The sequence below is a fragment of the Sorex fumeus genome, unplaced genomic scaffold (genome assembly GCF_029834395.1).
Source record: "Sorex fumeus unplaced genomic scaffold, SorFum_2.1 ptg000072l, whole genome shotgun sequence".
Lineage (NCBI taxonomy): Eukaryota > Metazoa > Chordata > Mammalia > Eulipotyphla > Soricidae > Sorex > Sorex fumeus.
In genome coordinates this window covers 39,781,741-39,797,401 of record NW_026606129.1, presented here as the reverse complement: position 1 = coordinate 39,797,401, position 15,661 = coordinate 39,781,741, and the positions used below count along the sequence as shown (strand labels likewise).

Genomic DNA, 15,661 nt, shown 5'->3' with positions numbered 1-15,661 from the left:
TCATAAATTAAAGTTTGTTGTTTATAGTGACTGCATATTCTAAATAATTATGTTAAAATTATTGGAGTGATTTATAAAATTTTTTAAAATGTGTTTAAAGTTGTTATAATTTAGTCCTTGGGATGTGACTCAGTGGTAAATTTGCATGCCTTCCATGTATGAGGCTCTGGGTTCAATACCTGTACCCAAAAAAAAAAAGGTTGCAGCTTATATAGATATTTTTATATCCAGCAGGATACCATTTGATAAGTAATGTTTTTACAGGAGCTGATACCAAATAATGTAACTCTTTAGATGGACTCCAGACTTTTTCCAGCTCCGCTGTCTTACTAAGTTGTTTGCCCCCTTCAGTGTTTTGGAAAGAGTTCTATTTGTAAACTTTTATTTCTCCTTTCGGTTTGGATTATTGAAAAAAATTTGCATTTCACCTTATCCTTTGACACTTATGATGTTTCTACATGGTTTTATTCAATGGTTCATTCCTATGTCCTGCAGGATATCTATGAACTTAAGGACCAGATACAGGATGTAGAAGGGAGATACATGCAGGGACTGAAAGAACTGAAGGTATCAGGGCTTACTCTGCAGCCCACGCATGCTCTCTGTCTGCAGGCGTGTGGGTCACGTGGTTTCACTGCACATAGCTCTACTAACAGCATCTGTCTTCAAGCATGTACTTAACCTGGCATTCATCTGTTGCAAAGGAAAGGCAATTGTTGGTCTTTGCTTGTGTTTGCAAGTTTAGTTGTGGGAGCATTGAACAAAATATATACCTTACATCTTCTGTTTTTGTTTATGATTATTTTGGTGGTATCTATAACCAGTGCTGCTCGGGGCTTACTCCTGGCTCTGTGCTCAGGTGTAACTCTTGGCAGTACTCAGGGGACTGTATGCTGATGGAGATTGGACTGCTAGTTGTGTGCAAGGCTAGCATCTTAACCCCTGTACATCTGTCTGGTCCACTGTCCACTGTCTACTGTCCTCCCGTTGTTCATCGATTTGCTCCAGCAGGCCCAGTAACATCTCCATTGGAGACTTTTGTTGTTACTGTGTTTGGCATATCGAATACATCATGTCACACCTTCCAATTTTTAAACCAAGTATATTACCTGCATTTCTTTCGTATTTTAACTATAAAGTGGTGAACTGAGCAAACAGCTAAAAAATATTCTAAGGAATTTTTATTTTCAGGTTTTGACTTTTGGAAGGATCTTGATTCAAGGAAAGAAAATCAGCACATTCAATAAGTATACTACTACAGTTTCCTGTGCAACATAGATACAGACATAAGTCAAGTGGTTCAGGAGCCTTCCTAGTTGCTTTATGTTTTAATGAAAGCATTTTTTAAAAAAAATATTTTGTTACCATTTATTGTATCCTTTGAAGGATAGGAAAGAACAGATGAAGTTTAAGACTTTGAACAAATAACATCATTTTTTTGTTTGTTCATTTTTTGGACCATACTCAGCTGTATCAGGACATACTCCTGGCTCTGAAGTCAGGAATCACTCCTGGCAGACTTAAGAACTGAATGGGGTGTCAGGGATCCAACCTGGGTTGGCCACATGGAGGGCAAATGCCCTGTCTGCTGTACTGTTGTTCTGCCCCTTCACTTTTCTTAATAAATTTTATTGGGAAATGAAGTGTACAAAAGGTTCGTTCTCAGGAGAGAGCTTGGGCTTCTCCCTGAGTATAGAGAAACAAGTACATGTCCCAGTGGAGCTACAGTAAATTCCCAAGATGGAGAATGCATGCTGCAAAGAAAATACATGTCTCAGGCAGAGCCTCAGGTCACTTCCCCCAGCTTAAGGAAATGTTTCATAAAGTCGGAAAGCACTCATCTCAGACAGGACCGCGGGCCTCTTCCCCAGCATGGGGAAAAGTGCCAATAGCACTTTTCTTAATTTGTGGTTAGTATATACTTGAATTTGACTTCAGATTACATCTTTGAAGTAATTCTTTTGAGTGGAAGAAAAGGTCATTAAGAAATGATCTGATGAGTCATGCTGTGTGCTGTATCTATAGTCTGTTTTAAAAGGATGCTGATTATTGCTCAAGAAAATTTTCTCAGGCTAGCAAGGTCACTTAGAGGGCGGGATTGCATATTCTGCTTGCTGGCGCCCCAGTTTCAGTCTGTGTCGCCTCACAGTCCCCCCAAATACTGCTGGAAACTCTTGAACACTGAATCAGGAGTATTTCCCCAAGCATCACCAGGTGTGGCTCCAAAACAGTAGCATGAATAAAAAAGCTTTTTCTCAATTTTGTCTATATTTGGGGTGCTCTCCCTACTCTCGCCATAAAAGATTGTTGGACCCTACTGCCAGGTTCTCTGCTTCAGCGATTCTGAGGTGGGGCTGCAATACCCCATTTTGTCCAGTCTAGGCAGTGCCATCAATATCAGCACTTTGAAAATCATAGTCTTAGAATCATAAAACTGATTCCCTGGAGGTATCACTGTGTAGGATGTTAAAATATTAAAATACTTTTCAATGACCATGATACTTTGTGATTGAAAATATCTTACATTCAAATGTTTGAGCAAATAGGCTTTTTTTTTTTTTTTGCTTTCGGGTTTTTTTTTTTTTTTTTTTTTAAGTTTTTGGTTTTGGAGCTCCAGGCTTACTCCTGGCTTTGTTCAGGGTTCAATCCTGACTGTGCTCAGGGAACCATATGTATACCAGGTATTAAACCCAGGTCAGCCTGCATGCTGTCTTCTCTCTCCGGTCCCACTATGCCATATTTGATGTAGGTCTGAGTTATACGGAGAAGTTATTTAGTGCTGCTTTTCTGTACGATGGATCAGAATTATTATGAATGTTGCCTTCCATTAAGATATTTACTACATTTACACCTTTCATGTAAATGAGATTGCTTTATTTTTATTTTATTAATTTAATTAATTTTTAATGTATTTACTTTATAAATTATTGATTTGTTTTTAATTATTTAATTCTTCATTTGTGTTCTCAGTGCTAGTGTGTTTCCTATTAACTCACTTTTGGTTTGTGAAGCATTATTATGTCTATGTAGTGACATATAAATGACATATTACAAATTTATCCACTTAAAGGGTACAATTCAGTGGTTTTCAGCATGGTCACAGAATTGTATAGCTATCATCACAATCTGGCTTTGGAATGTTTTTTTTTATCCCCAAAAGGGCATCCCATACTGAATCATAATCAGTCTTTCCACACCCAGCCTTGAGTTACCACTAATCTGTTTTCAGTCTCTATAAATTTGCCTTTTTTGGACATTCATTTATATAAATAGAATCATACAATTGTCTATTGTGATTGACTTTTTTAATTAGCACAGTGTTTTCAAGACTTATTCAGATTGCAACATGTATTTGTGTGTATATGTATACAATTTTTAAATGACAAGGTAGTGCTCAAATACATGGATTTACCAGATTTTATTTTATCTTTTTACAAACCCTTTGATTGCTTCCAGTTTTTGACTTTTATCCTAATGCTGCTGTGGATATTTATATACATGTTTCTGTGTAGCATCCTCTCATTTCTCTTGGGTGGATACCCAGAAACAGAATTTCTGGGGTCTATAGTAGTTTTGAGGGGCTGACTGTATCTTTTGCAAAATAACTGTACCATGCCGCATTCATGCCAGCCATATATAAAGCTCCTAGTTTCCCCAGAACTTGTTATCTCACCATGATTTTGATGCTCATAATTTTTATGCTCATAATTTTTCACAAGTTATGTTTTTGTTGACTCTGTGTATATCTCTTCGGAAAAATTCTATTGAAACTCTTGCTTGTTTTAAAATTGAATTATATACCTTCTTTAAAAATCTCTTACCCCCCCCCATCCCGTTGTTTATCGATTTGCTCGAGCGGGCCCAGTAACATCTCCATCATGAGACTTGTTACTGTGTTTGGTTGGCACATCGAATACATCATGGGTAGCTTGCCAGGCTCTGCCGTGCGGGCGAGATACTCTCCTTGCTGGGCTCTCCAAGAGGGGTGGAGGAATCGAACTCGGGTTGGCCATGTTGGCCGCTTGTAAGGCGAACGCCCTACCGTTGTGCTATAGCTCCAGCCCTCCCCATCATATATCCTTTGTTTATTTGTTTCTACTTTGGGGGCCACTTACCTTTTTTTTTCCTTAACTCTGGTCTCAGGAATCATTTTTTTTTAAACTGTTACAAAAGTTTTCTCTATATTCAGATACAAGTCCCTTAGGAGACATGAGATTTAAAAATATTTTCTCCCATTTTATGGGATCTTTTACCATTATTTCTGTGTGGGGAAGTGGGGTTTGGACCACAGCCAGTGGTACTCAGGGGCTATTCCTGACTGTGATAAGGAGTGACCTCTTGTGGTGCTACGGATTTATTCACCAGTCCTGTTTTTACATCTTTGATGGTGTTATTTGTGAGTTTCCAGTTTAAAAAAATTGTTTGGGGGTCACTCCTGGCTTTGCTCAGAGCCTACTCTTGGCTCTACACTCAGGGATCACTCCTGGTAGGGTTCAAATGACCATATGTGGTTCTGGAAATTGACACTGGGTCAACTGTGTGCAAGACCAGTGTTTTACTCACTGTACTGTCTCTGCTTCCTAAAAGTTTTTGAATTTGATGGTCTGTTCTTTCATTGATAGCATAGTATCTTACCAGAATCAAAACAAAAACATTTCCTATGTCTACAAAATTTCCTTCTGCATTTTCATTGAAGAATTTTATAGTTTAACTTTTTTCTCTTTTTTAAAAAATAATTTTGGCTCTTACACTTAGATCTTATGACCCATATTGAGACAGGTTTTCTTTGTTTTTGGATTTTTTTTTAAAATATGGTGAGAAATACAAGTTCAGCTTCATTCCTTTGCATTGCCAGCTGTCCCATACCATGTTTGAAAAATTATTCTTCCTCCATTGAGTTGTCCTGGCACCACTGTCACAAATCAATTGATTGGAAAGAAGAGTTAAAGGACTGGAGTGCATGCTTTGTCTGCCAAAGCTCCAGGCTCAATCCTCAGAAACCAAAAATGTACTGAGCACCACTGGGAATGGTTTCTGAGCACCCCAGCACATGCTCTCCTTCACTCCCCTTCACAGTTGATCGTGGATAATTTAAGGGTTCTGGATTCTTAGTTTTATTCATTGATCTTGTTTCTCAAACATTTGTATTTATATCTTTAACATTTACAGAAGTGATTGCTAATAAATTTTTCTTTTTTGGCTTAAAAAAGTCAGTAGGTAGTAGAAATATACCAAATTTAGTATAGTTACTATTTTAGGCAGAAACTTTGAAGCATATAACATTTCAGGCATTTGTCTTAAAGCAATTATTATGTTACCTGTTGTAAAATGGCAAAAATTCAAATAATTACTAGGAAAAGACATCCATTTTTAATTTTTTGCATCACAATAAAGTACTGAAAACAGGCATGCAAGGAGTGGGACAGTTCAAGTGGATGTGAAATTTTCTCGTAGAAAGACTGTGCTCTATTATTATGAAAAAGCTTGTTAAAAAACAAGAGTAACAAAAAAAAAAAACAAGAGTAACTTTTGTCTAGACCCACTTTTGGTGGTCCTCAGGGCCTATCCCTGACTCTCTCTTAAGGGTCACTCCTGGTGGTTCTCCAAAGGCCTTATGTGGCGCTGGGGATCAAACCTGTGCCAGCTGCATGCAAGACACATGTCTTACCCACTGTATTACTACCCTGACCTAAGAGTAACATTTAAAAAAAAAAAGCATGATTCTTTAAGTCTCTTGCAAATAGAGTTGCCTGTGTACTTTGTCCTCTTACAGCAGCTGTGTTGCATTGCTGCTTACTTTTGTTTCCTTGGATAATAGTGACCTTAAAGATTTTATAATGGCGTTGGCTTATTTGTCCTGCGGGGTTTTTTTGTTTATTTTTTGAGGGGGTGCATGTTACTAAGCAAAGATTTCCTCAAGCTGCTTCTATTTTGCAAAAATGCTTCTTTGTGTTTTTCTGTGCCAGTGTTATAATTTCCTACCAGGATACATATATGCAATGAACATATTTTAGCGATCAGTCTGATGAATTTGATTTTCATTTAGGAGTCTTTATTTGAAGTTGAAGAAAAGTACAAGAAAGCCATGGTTTCCAATGCACAGTTAGACAACGAGAAGAACAATTTGATCTACCAGGTAGATACCCTCAAGGATGTGATTGAAGAGCAGGAGGAGCAGATGGCAGAATATTATAGAGAAAATGAAGAAAAATCAAAGGTAATTGCTTATCTTATATCATGTCTTTTTCTTTCATCAGAAAATAAATAGCGTTGGGTTGATGGATTGTAGCATACCAGGAGTGAGGTCTCAGTTAAATCTAGATGGTCCAAAGATTTGCCAGAATATCAGTATTTTCCCTTGTAATTAAAATTTTTATTTGCATAAGGAAATATTTCTGCTCTCCTAGATTCTGAAAATAGAACACAACTTTTATCTTTATCTTCTGCTGCTTAGTTGGGACAGTTACAGTGAGTTATTTCTTCCTGTTAAAACTGGTTGAAATTCCAAAGAGCTCCAGAGACTTTAGTGACACATTTCTCTTCCTTCCTGTCAACTTTTAAGTGGTTCAAGAGAACCCAGTTTCTAAATAACTGGAGAGAAATCTTTACCACTCATTTAAACACAGCAGTTTGGAGATAGGGACTAGAAAATGACATTTACTCTATGTGTGAGTGTGCACACACACGTATGAGATGTGCTTGTGCATGGGTGAGATGAAAGGAGAGAAGTTGTAATAGACACCTCAGATGTACAGAAGAAGTTTCTGTGAGCAATGTTCTACTAAGTGAAGAAATGGATGCAATTTTAGAATTCTACACAATCCTGAATCTTGATCAGGAGGAGGTAGAAATCCCAAACAGACAAAACATAAGGAAATGTATTTAGTGATTAAAAATCTTCCAAGAAAAGCCTTAGTCCAGGTGGTTTCATTTGTGAGTTCTATGAAACCTTCAAAGAAGACTCAATCAATACTTACGCTCCCGTCTTTTCTAAAATATCAAAGAAATGGGAATCCTACCCATTTACTTTGGGGTAGTGGTGCACAGTGTGGTTGGGTCACACCTGATAGTGGACAAGGTATATTCCTGGCAGGGTTGGACCATATGTGGGGCCAGAGACCTCACTCGCGTCAGCTGCATGTAAAATAAGTGCTTTACTCACTGTATTATTTATCTGGCCCCAACAGTTTTCTCAAAACAATAATACCCTGACACCAAAAGGAGATCAGATATATTACTAAAAACTAAGAAATTTTCAGCTTGGTGTAATTTTTGATCAGAGTATTTTTATTATATCAGAAAGAAACTGTCCTTCTCTCTTCTAATCTATTTTCTGTCTGTATGGAGTTTCTTACTTAAGATTTTCATTCAATAGAGTTATTAATGTGTGATTTTTAATTTTTTTGTTTGTTTGGTGATGAGTGTCTTTGACTTGGCTTAGTAAATTGTGGGCATACCAGTAGTACTTCATTCCTCTTTTTTCCCCCTTTTCTGGTGTTGGGGCCACACGTGGCAGTGTTCAGGCTTACTTCTTACTCCGCACTCAGGATCACTCATGGTGGTGCTTGGGGAGGGCCATGTAGAATGTCGGAGAACAAACCCAGGTTAGAGCCCTACCCACTGTGCTATCTCTCCAGCCCCCTGCGAGTATTTTTACTGTGTCCTCATATAGCTGTTAGAAACATCTTGAAAGTTTATGTGTATATGTTGTATTTTTTGTTTCACTTTTTAGTATTGTGTTTAGTATAAAAGGTAAGGTAAAGGCCCTCCCGTTGATCGTCGATTTGCTCGAGCGGGCCCAGTAACGTCTCCATTGGAGACTTTGTTGTTACTGTGTCTGGCATATCGAATACTCTCGGTAGCTTGCCGGGCTCTCCGAGAGGGGCGGAGGAATCGAACTCGGGTCAGCCATGTTGGTCGCTTGTAAGGCGAACGCCCTACCACTGTGCTATCGCTCCAGTGTTTAGTATATCTTCTTTATATTTATATTTATATTTATGAAGATTATATTACAAAATTTTATATCAGTTTTATTATTTATTGGCAGGGAGGGGGGCTTCCTGGTACTGCTTGGAGACCTGAGGACCACTCCTAGTGAAACGACCTGGTACAGTGTGACTAGTGGCATCTAAGCTCAGCCCAGTTGCTGCTGGGGGCCACCAGAGTCATACCCAGTGGTACTAGATGAGGGCATAAGGTGCCAGGTATTAAACTCAGGGCCTCTACCATACAAGGCATACACTGTTTTTACTTTATCAAGACTTCTTACTGTAGTTTCATCATAGAGTAATAAATATAAAATGCTGTGAGATAAAAATTTAAAAACTTCTGAACCTTTCCATAGGAAACAAATTTTTTAAGTTACTATTCACTGGCAGTCCAGGTACAAGTTACTATTCACAGGCAGTCTGGGATTCATACTCTGCATCTGTGTTTTTGTATTTTCAGCATTCACATTTGTCTTATGACATTATTTGTTAACTAATTTTAACAATTTGTTCAATGACAGGAATTAGAAAGGCAGAAACATATGTGTAGTGTGCTTCAGCACAAGATGGATGAACTTAAAGAAGGTCTTCGACAAAGAGATGAGCTCATTGAGGTATGTAGACAAATTGGAAATCATTTTGGAAAACAAATTGCTTGAGTTGGATGAAGGTGTGTTAGGAAGGAAAAGGCATTAAAGTGCCACAAAAAGTTGTCTTATATTTCCACAATTGACTTACAGTTGTGAAGCAGAGATCACAAAATTCATACAGTGAACCCTTTGCGTATCCCTCCTTTTAATAGCAGAAGCTTTTGTATCTTTGGCTCACAGTCGTGTCCTTTTCTAAAGAGATTTTAGAAAATGGGCAAAAGGAGCCAGAGAGATAGTACAGCAGGTAGGGTGTTTGCCTTGCATGAGGCCGACCTGAGTTTGATCCCTGTCATCCCTTATGGTCCTCCAAGTAACTCCAGGAGTAATTCTTGAGTGCAGAGCCAGGAGTGACCCCGGAGAATTGCCAGGTGTGACCCAAAAGCCAAAGGGGGAAAAAAAGAGAAAAAGAAAGAAAATGGGCAAAAGGCAAAGCTACAGGGTAATGTTGTTCCTTGGAATACATTGTATGCTGTCTTTTGAGACATGATTCTTGGTGGGTAAAGACATGTGCTCTTCACTCAGATTGATTTCTGAGGTGGCTAAATAGGAACCTAAGATACACCAACGCAAAGGCTGGCACGTGTGCCTGCTGAGCTACCTGCCTGCTGATGCAGGAGTTGCCAGACTGTTGGAACATCTGCGGATGGGGTGCTGTGTAGTTCACCACAGATGCTTCAAAAGAGTTTAGCATCCTTTTGCACCCATTGCCTCATGTTTTTTCTGCTTAACTTTTTTAAAATTTTATTTCTGTTTAACTTTTCTTTTTTAAATGTGATTTCTCCTCTTGAGGTTATCTTTTTCTTAAAAAAAATGTGGGGAGTTAAATTGGAGGGTGAGATGGCAAGGATCCTGCCCACTCTTGTGTGGTTATCAAGAGTGTCTAAATGACACCTTAATATTAATGGCATTTGAGTGATCGTGGGAAGGCTAGGTCTTTCTGATCCCCGAGATGCCTCACTGACCACCCATACTCATCCACACCCCAGGTTGCTCAGACTTCTTTCTTTATCCCTCCATCTTTTTTTTTTCCCCTATGTCCTGACTCACTTAAATGAGTCTCTAATGGTTTAAATAGAGAATAAGGATTTATTGCTTTTCTTTGTGAATTTGTATTACTTTGCATCACTTTTAAGACTGAATAGAACATAGTCTTCTGAATATATTCAGGTTTTGTGAATTCTAAATGCAGATACAGATACCTTTTCAAATGTATTAGATTGCATATAACGCTAATGGTCTTAGTTTTATTTATATACAGCAAGAAGGTTACTATCCAAGCTTTCATATCCTGCTGATGTTTTAAGAATAATATGGATTCCTCTTTTTGTTCTTCTGTGTTTCATGTGTGAATATGCCACTTTTTTCCCTAATTAAAATATATATATTTTCCCCATTTAATGTTTTCAGAAGAAGAATTTTTTTTCAGTGTTGCTTTTAAAAATCAATAGCTGAAGTTGACCAAATGTTCCCATTTTTTCCATAATTGCATTTCAGGAAAATCATGCTAAGCTGCAGTAATTTGTGTAGCAGTTTCTTTAAAAGCCCATGATGCTGAATTATATAAACTCAAAATCTTATCCTTTTTTATGTTTAGAATTAATATTTGTTAGATGTTACTATCTAATTTTAATAACTAATGAACTTTGAAAATAATAAAATAATGCTTTTTGATGTTTAAAATTTATGATCACATGATAAAGTAGTTGATAGTTGATAATCAGAAAAGTAGGTGACATTTTATCAATAAGGCATTAAAGGAAATCTGTACAGAAGATGTCAAAGTAATCATTACAGTCTAACTGGAAAAATTGTTTAGAACTTGCTAAATGTTAAGTTCTAGTTTTCCTACAGACTGATATCACTGTTTATGGTTGTGATGTTCTTGCTGTCATGGGTTCTAATGGATTCAAAATGATTATGCTGACATGATTTTAGTCCTACTTAAATTTTTTTTAAACTACTGCTTCTTCCTTATAATAGGGACCATTTGATTGATAAGCAAATATGAATTTTATTCTCTAGAAATGTTTCTAGTGAAATGTTTCTTCCAGAAAATGTTTACCATGTTTGGGAAAAAGACCTTCTTTGTCAAAGAGGGGCAGGCACACACATGGAGATACGTCTGCACTGACACCCCAGCTGATTTTTGCTGTGTAGCTCTGGTTGGGAGCCATTTCCAAGGGCTGAGACTCTGGATGGCATCTTTCCTCGAGGCAGACATGTTGCCTACTCTTGTTCATCAGACTTGACCCTTGTGTTAAGCTACTTTATCAGTTTTCTTTTTGTTCTATTTTTCAACCCTTGTGAATGCTCATTTTTTTCTTTTTGCTCTTTTATTACTTGTCTCCCCCTCTTCTCCAGGAAAATCAGCGCATGCAGCAAAAAGTAGACAACATGACAAAAGAGGTGTTTGATCTCCAGGAGACACTTCTTTGGAAAGATAAAATCATTAGGGTATGAGATGAATTGGGCATTGGTCCAAAGCTCATTGATGCGGAATAGACCAATAGTATTAAACTTAGAGTCTTAAAAATCTGTCCTTTTGATTATTTTTGAGCATTTACGTAGTGTGAAATACCACTAAGCAGAAGAGAGAAAAAAATTCCCGTGGGAAAACCTGATACTATGCTTGGAAAGAACCCTTTTTTCCAGTCAGCTCTGAACCTCAGAGATTTACAAGAAAGAACTTACAAAGAAGTTTACTCCCCTAAGATTCTTATCCAGTAGCAACACAGGCATTTGATTCAAACTCTGAGTAATTTGATACCTTAACATTGCAAGAACTTGAGTAAGAAGCAAGAGAAGAGGGAGTGGAGCTGGGAGAGAGATGTTAGCATCCCATAAATCCATAGAGAATAAAATAGGAAGAGATTGAAATCATTTTAATTACAGAAGTGGATAGGAATGCAAGGTTTGCCAGAGCTGCCAAACTATGATGTCAGCTCTAATTATAACTCTCAAATTCCCCAAAGTAAGGGGCCCAGATAAGGAAAAAGCCTCCCATGCTTTTATTGCTAAGCTCTACAGGTAATTTACAAGTATACTCCATGAAGAGTGACAAAAGTCCGGTCAGTTCCTGCCTTATGGCCTTTGTCTGACATCCCCCTAGCAGCCTGAGTGCTCTGTTCTATACCATAGGGACCTAGAGCTGTGGCTTGCGAGCCTGGCTTTGTCAGGGAGAGTCTGTGGCAGGGAAACATATGGAAAGCCCTGTTCTAAGGACTCATGAGAAAGTCTTACTTCCGCCTGATGTTAGGTGGGGTAGGTGAAAGCTGGCCAAGAGCCCTCAGAGCATCAGTGATGGACAGGCGTGGGTATGAGACTTCATCCGACCCACCTCTGGTTCAGTTTGATCCATACCACTTAAGAACCCTGTCCTCAGTCATAGACTCAGGGCCAACAGAGTCTTCTTAAAAGTTTGGGAGATCCAAAATCTTAAGTGAAAATATGGTTCAGAGTTTCTCATATTTTAAAAAATTTTAAAAATCACTGAGTTTTTTATTTCCACCAAGGCTGGAAATACCCTCTGAACTATAAATGAGTTTTATTAAGAGTTTTAAGAATTGGGATTATGAATTATTAATTTTATTTAAATGTTTGTTCAGACAGGTTAAAAATGAAATATGAAAAAGTGTATGTCATAAATAGGCAATTTATAAAGCTTAGTCAAGTTCTAGTCATCATCTAGTATGGATGTAGAATTACATAAGGCCTTACATAATTTTCTTTAGCACATATCCACAAGACCACAACTTTTTAAATATATATTAATATTTTAAATTTGATTATTTTGGATCCACTAAAATAAGTTCATATTTCTCTGTTTAATAAAATAATTAAAATTTTAACTAAAAGATGGATTGATAACTAATAAATGAAAATTACATAACTCTTGACTTTGACACTTTTTTGGCATTACCAAGTGAATAATAAGTGGTCTGTCAGATCTGTTCCTTCTTTGGTGGTAGTTGAGGGCTCCCAAGCAGTGCTCTGGGTGAATCCTTGGCACTTGTGCCTTATGGCGCAGCAACCACCAGAGCCGTATCTGAGGTGGGGTTGGCAGGTGACAAACCCCAGCCCTCACACATGCTGTGGGTTCCAGCCCTGTGAACTGTCCCTGCACCTGTGCCTCTTTTTGTTTGGTATTTTATAGCAGCTCTCTTGGGTTGGAAAGCTCATTAAAAGGACTGAAGTGTCTGCCTGGCTTACAGAGTTCCTGGGTTTGATTACTGGCAACCCTGGGGCTGGCTGGGCTGGGCAGCCTGGGCTGAATATTCTGGGAATGCCCTGGGGGCTTCTGAAAACTGCTTGGGAGATACTCTCCCCTGCTCCTGAAGAATCATCTTCACCTTTCTTTTAAAGATTCATATTTAGTGCTTCCTGAAGGAACATGACCGTTTTTCTCATCTCAAAAGTCAGCTTTTCTTAATTCTTCTCTTCTGAGTCCAGTGGCTGTATCTCCAGACAGCTGCTCTTATAGGCTCCCAGGGCTCCGGTGTCAACTAGGTGTTAGAATGACTGGAATATTGTCTGACACAGCATAAGATATGTGAGCCCTATGCAGTGTCCAGAGAATTCACAAAAGTTCAATCTTTATATATAAAATGTTTTTCATGTCTTGCCAGAATTTGAGTTAAATTAAAGGGAAAGAATTTTCTTTGAGCTCTCCACAAGTTTGTTTTAACCCTAAAAATAAAATCTGTAGGAGCTATTTTTGAATGCAAGCACACAGGGTAGTTAGTAGTTACATGGCCAGGTTATACAGAAGGATTTTTAGACCCAGAGTGATGAGTACATTAGATCCAGTTAGAAGGCATTTTAGTACTTTTAAAATTTGTGGTAAAATGGAAGCACTTACAAGTGTATTTTGTCTTCCCATCCACAATTATGGGAAGGTAAAATTAAAAAGCTTAAAAGTAAAAATAAAATCTGGTTCTTTAAAATTTGGAAGAAGAGCAGATGACAAATACTGGCATTTTCTAGAATTGCTGGTTTCAGGTTGGTCTTTTCCTCAGAGATCTTTTCTCCTCATTGGTTATGTTTATTTAGAGCACGTTGTCAGCAGCGGTTACTGACCTGGTTTGTGGTGATGCATGGTATAACTGCATGCAGACATCAGTAACCAGAACCTCTAACCCAGCAGAGATTAAAGTGACTGTCAACAGATGAGAAAGTATTGCTTGTGCTTTATTGTTCTTGTGTTACATTGTTATTAATGTAATGTGTCAATATTAGGTTGAAGATTTGAGAGTAAGTACTATGGATGCTAGCAGCTCATGATTAATTTGCAGGCATACTTGAGAGAGACATATTACATAATGTGTAAATATATACTGGTGAAAGGAAGTTAGATACCCATACCACAGTTTGGGTGAGGAGTAAGCTATATTTTTCCAGCAGCAAGTGGGATGACAGGAAGGAAGCATAATTGTAGCCTGTGGAGGTCATGATATAGAAAAAGTATGCGAGAGCTTTGGAATTAAAAAGAAAAAACCCTGGATTCATTTTTCTGGCTTTTGCATTTCCTGTGACTTGAGACTTTTTTTTTCTTAAAGTAACCACTTTTAGTTAATAGGCCCACACTTATTTCTATTTCTGTGAAACAGAAATAAGACAAGTATAGGTTATACCAGGGACAAGTGATATGAGAAATAAAATAACCTGTAAGGGGGAAGAGTATATAATAATGCATGCCACATAGTTGGGATACAGAGATGTAAGTTCTTCTCAACCTTACTTATTCCCACTTTAACTGCAGAAGAGCATTGCTTTGATTTTTTTTCTAAAACGACTTATTCAGCAGGTAGTGAATTGCAGGTAGTGAATTGAGTGGTTGTCCCATCTCTGAACCCAGTAAAGAGAAAATGCTATAGTTTAACTTTTGTATTAATGGGAATGTTGGCAGAAAATATTAAACATATGAACAAAGATGCAGGGAAAAGCTTTTGTAAATAACCCACCTCTCAGATCCCTGCTGAGGCTGCATCTTGGGTACGAGAGGAAGTCTGCGCAATTTTATTTTATTATTATTGTTACTGTTTTTTGTTTGGGAGTCTGGTAGTGCTTGAGGCTTACTCCTGCTTCTGTGCTCAGAAGTTAGTCCTGGCAGTGTTCAGAGAAGCGTAGACAGTGCCAGGGATCAAACCCAGCTTAACAGAACAGTGCCTTCCTTACTGTATTATCTCTCTCACCCTCCAGATAGTTCCATTGCATAGAGTAGGTTTGAGTTGTTCATGAGTATGTTCCTACATTCGTGCTGTGAGAGCCGTGGCCTGGGGCACTGGCCAGGAGAATGTGAGTGGACAGCCTGGCAGGTGTTTTCTCATCTGCCCTGGCCTGTACGCTGCAGTGCTTTACACCCAGGACTTCCTGACTTAGTGCTGAGTGACCCCATCCTCTTTCACGTGAGAAATTGAGGCACAAGTGAGTGCTATGCCAAGCTCAAGAGCCTCCTTACAAAACATCTCTGCTACCCTCCATCCAGGGGCCATATTTAGTTTGCAGTTTTTTTTTCTATACAAATATAGACAAAATACACCACAAAACCAATAACCGTTAATTGTATTAACAAAAAACAGAACCTTAAGGATTTTTTTGGAAGCTATTTTTAATAATCAGCATTTGAGGGCTGTTAAGCTACACCACTTTGGAGAATAAGCCAATAATTAAAATGCCTTATTTACACTGTTTTTCTCAAAAACCATCCTTTTTTACTTAAAAACTTATAGTATATTCTTGGGTTGGAGAGATAGTAGAGTTTAAGGTGCTTGCCTTACACATAGCCCGCATTGGTTCAGTTTCTGAGCACAGAGCTAGGAGTAAGGCTTGAGTACCTTTGTGTATAATGTCTCCCTCAAAAACTGTATTCTTGGATAAGCATTTTTAGCAAAATATGTAATGTGGTTTGGGGGCTCCCCAAATGGAAATGTACTAAGAAGGTCAGTTCAGAAAAGCTTGTTTTAATATTACCATTGGTTTCATCTTCCTTTTCCTGTTTTCTCCATAAACTAGAAAAAAGGGATT

At 38.0% G+C, this 15,661-nt stretch overlaps 1 protein-coding gene across 18 annotated transcripts in view; it reads left to right on the top strand.

Moving 5' to 3' along the window:
• The window catches only part of LRRFIP2 (LRR binding FLII interacting protein 2), a 113,681-nt gene that overhangs the window by 84,469 nt on the left and 13,551 nt on the right, over nt 1–15,661 (top strand). For 5 of the 18 annotated variants that reach the window (XM_056129099.1, XM_056129098.1, XM_056129103.1 and 2 more), the window contains 4 exons: nt 496–567; nt 6,047–6,217; nt 8,510–8,602; nt 11,000–11,092. In XM_056129099.1, the coding sequence (XP_055985074.1) occupies nt 496–567; nt 6,047–6,217; nt 8,510–8,602; nt 11,000–11,092 (429 nt within the window). The remainder of the gene's footprint in view (nt 1–495; nt 568–6,046; nt 6,218–8,509; nt 8,603–10,999; nt 11,093–15,661) is intronic. The other 13 variants (XM_056129102.1, XM_056129105.1, XM_056129108.1 and 10 more) reach the window with 3 other exon arrangements.